We start from the raw sequence: 2,982 nt of genomic DNA, 5'->3' as shown, positions 1-2,982 counted from the left end.
GAAAATTCAGAACTTTTATAAATTATAGAGTTCAAAGATTCAGATTAAATTCCAAAAACATAAATCCACGTTAACATTTTCAATCATCTAAATTAAAGAATCGAGCGATGAGCTTTAACGATTTACAAAATTATATTATTTTAAATAATTTTAAGCTAGACACATTAAAAATTTAAAAAGAATTTTTTTTAACTTAACAGTTTTTAGATTAAAAGTTCATTGATTTTCATTTTAAATAGTTTAAGCATCTTTGGAAAACTTAAAAATTTTTATTCAAAATATTGAGAAATCTAGAAGTGGTTTAAAAATTTTTTTAAATCCTTAAAATTTTGATTTTTAAATGACAATAGGAACACTTATTATTTATAGAAAAAATCAGATTACTTGTAAGAGATATTTAGAAGATTTAAAAATATTCAAATTGAATTTAAAACTTGAAATGATTCCAAATAAGTCAAACATAATTTGTGTCCCAAAGCAATTCGGCTATTCGTACCGAAATTTTAGTGCAAATACCCACAGCCGAATTTAAAACAAAATGTACATTTTTTCAGATCTTATACAAAAAATTTAGAACATTTATTTTTGTTTGAAAAATTATTGTGCCAGATTTTAAGAGATTTCCAAAATGACCAAAAAAGAACCTGGAAGATTTTAAGGATTTTTTTTGCAGGATGTTCCAAAAATTGTTGGAAAAATTAGGATAATTTAAAAACATATTTAGAAGTTCTAAAAAAACGTGAGCACACTTACTTTAAATTACTTGAAATCATTTCAAGCATTCAATTAATTTTAAATCTTTTCAAAACTTCTAAATATCTCTTCAAATAACTAAAAAAAATTCTACAAATAATATCCTTAAATTTTTTAAATCTCTTAAAATCACTTCAAATTATTGGAATCTATTTAAAATTTCTTGGAATATTTTAAAATCTCCTAAAATATTTAAAATCTTTGGAAACTCCTTTAAACTTTTTAAAGCCCATAAAAATTCCCTGGAATTTTGAAAAATACTCTTCAATTTTGAAAATATGTGGGAGTAATTTCAAATTATTTAAATCTATTAAAAATACCTCGAATATTTTTAAATACCCTAAAATCTTTTTAAATCCCTTAAAAATTTTTAAAGTTCTTGAAAGTTCAATTGAATTTTTAAAAATACCCTGAAATTTTTTAAACCCTTAAAATCTCTTCAAATTATTGAAATCTATTTAAAATTTCTTGGAATCTTTTAAAATGTCCTAAAATATTTATAATCTTTGAACCCCCTTCAAACTTTTAAAAGCTCTTGAAATTTTCATAGATATTAAAAAAATATCCTCAAATATTTAAAGTCCTTTGGAATACTATCAAATTATTGAAATCTAATAAAAATTCCTTGGGAACTTTTAAAATATTTTAAAATGTTCAAAATCTTTTAAAATACCTTGGCACTTTTTAAAGCTCATAAAAATTCCATGTAATTTTGAAAAATAAATCCTTAAAACTTTTAAAAGCTCTAAAAATTTGCATAGATATTTGAAAAATATCCTCAAATATTTAAAATCTGTTGGAATACTCTCAAATTACTGAAATCTACTAAAAATTCCTTGGAATCTTTTAAAATACCCTAAAATATTTAAAATATTTTGAAACCCCTCACAATTTTTTAAAGTTCTTTAAAGTTTAATGGAAATATGAAAATACCATAAAATCTTTAATATCCTTTAAAATCCCTTCAAATGATTGGAATTTATTGAAGTTTTCTTTTAATCTTTTAAAATCCTTTGAAATCTTTTAAAGCTCTTGAAAATTCTATGGAATTTTGAAAAATACATTTAAATCTTTAAAATGCTGTAGAATATCTACTGTATTTCTATTAAACTCTTTAAAATGTCACGAAAAATTATTTAAATCTCTTAAAATCATAAAAATGCTTCGAAATTCATTGACAAATTTTCAATCTCTTAGAAATGCCTTGGATTATTTAAATCTTCAATCCCTTCAAATTCATGAAATTTTTTTCAAGCTCTTAAAAATTCCTCGGTATATTTTTAAATACCCCAAAATATTTCAAGTCCTTTAAAATCTTTGAAAATAAATTATTTTAAATTCATAGAAATATTATAAAATCCCGTGAAACTTGATATTTCTTGAAATACCATTAAATTTCTGAAATCAAGTGAAAATGTTTCAAATCTTTTGAAATACCTTGAAGTTTTGTAAATCTCTTGCAAAAAATTTCGAGTTTTTGATAATACCCTAAAATATTTCAAATCCTTTGAAATCTTTTAAAATACCTTCAATTTTTTTTAAGTTCTTTAAAATTCCTTGGGGATTTAAAAAATACTTTAAGATCATTAAATTCTTGAAAAAACATTTAAATCAAATCAAAAATAGAATTTATATTGCAGAATTTCAACTTACCAGAAATAAATCAGCAGAGAGGTATTCTAAATTAACATTATCAGGATCGGTCAACAATCTGTATAAAGTAGATCCTCTATTGTCAGGAATTTGCTGTAAATCTGCAGAGCCTTGATTTTTACTCAGAATTAATACGTAAGTATCTATGCGTCCTAATTCCAAAATTGCATTTCCAATTTTATACTCCGAGTCGTGAAAGACATGCGTGTCCAATAATTTGCTCAGTGATCTCTGGCTAGAAAATAAATTTCGATTTGAAACTCTCACTACGCAATACTTAGAAATTGAAAGAAAAAAATAATAATCAAACGATTAACTTTGGACAATAAAAATATTTTAAAAAAGAGGAAAAAATGAGGCACTTTTTTATTTGTTTAAATCGTAGTCGGGGTGGCTATTCGATGCACGATTTCAAATTCCCAGTCATTTCTCGCTTTCTCCCAGCCAAGTTTTTCAATTTTCCCGGACAAGTAAAAATAGTACGAGGGGCAAGTAAAAAGTAAGGTTCCCACATTTTTTTCAGGTGTAAGACATTTTTTATTGAAATTGCAAATTACACCATCTGAAAGCTTGGTC

At 24.0% G+C, this 2,982-nt stretch overlaps 1 protein-coding gene across 1 annotated transcript in view; it reads right to left on the bottom strand.

Annotated features, from left to right (window-relative positions):
• LOC117167945 overlaps positions 1-2,982 on the bottom strand; it is a 39,022-nt gene that overhangs the window by 1,571 nt on the left and 34,469 nt on the right. Inside the window, exon 9 of the mRNA XM_033353202.1 lies at positions 2,407-2,641. Coding sequence (XP_033209093.1) covers positions 2,407-2,641 — 235 coding nt within the window. The remainder of the gene's footprint in view (positions 1-2,406; positions 2,642-2,982) is intronic.

The sequence above is a fragment of the Belonocnema kinseyi genome, chromosome 2 (assembly GCF_010883055.1).
Source record: "Belonocnema kinseyi isolate 2016_QV_RU_SX_M_011 chromosome 2, B_treatae_v1, whole genome shotgun sequence".
In the NCBI taxonomy this organism is placed as follows: domain Eukaryota; kingdom Metazoa; phylum Arthropoda; class Insecta; order Hymenoptera; family Cynipidae; genus Belonocnema; species Belonocnema kinseyi.
The sequence above is the reverse complement of the archived record's forward strand: the minus strand, read 5'-3'. Positions and strand labels throughout refer to the sequence as shown.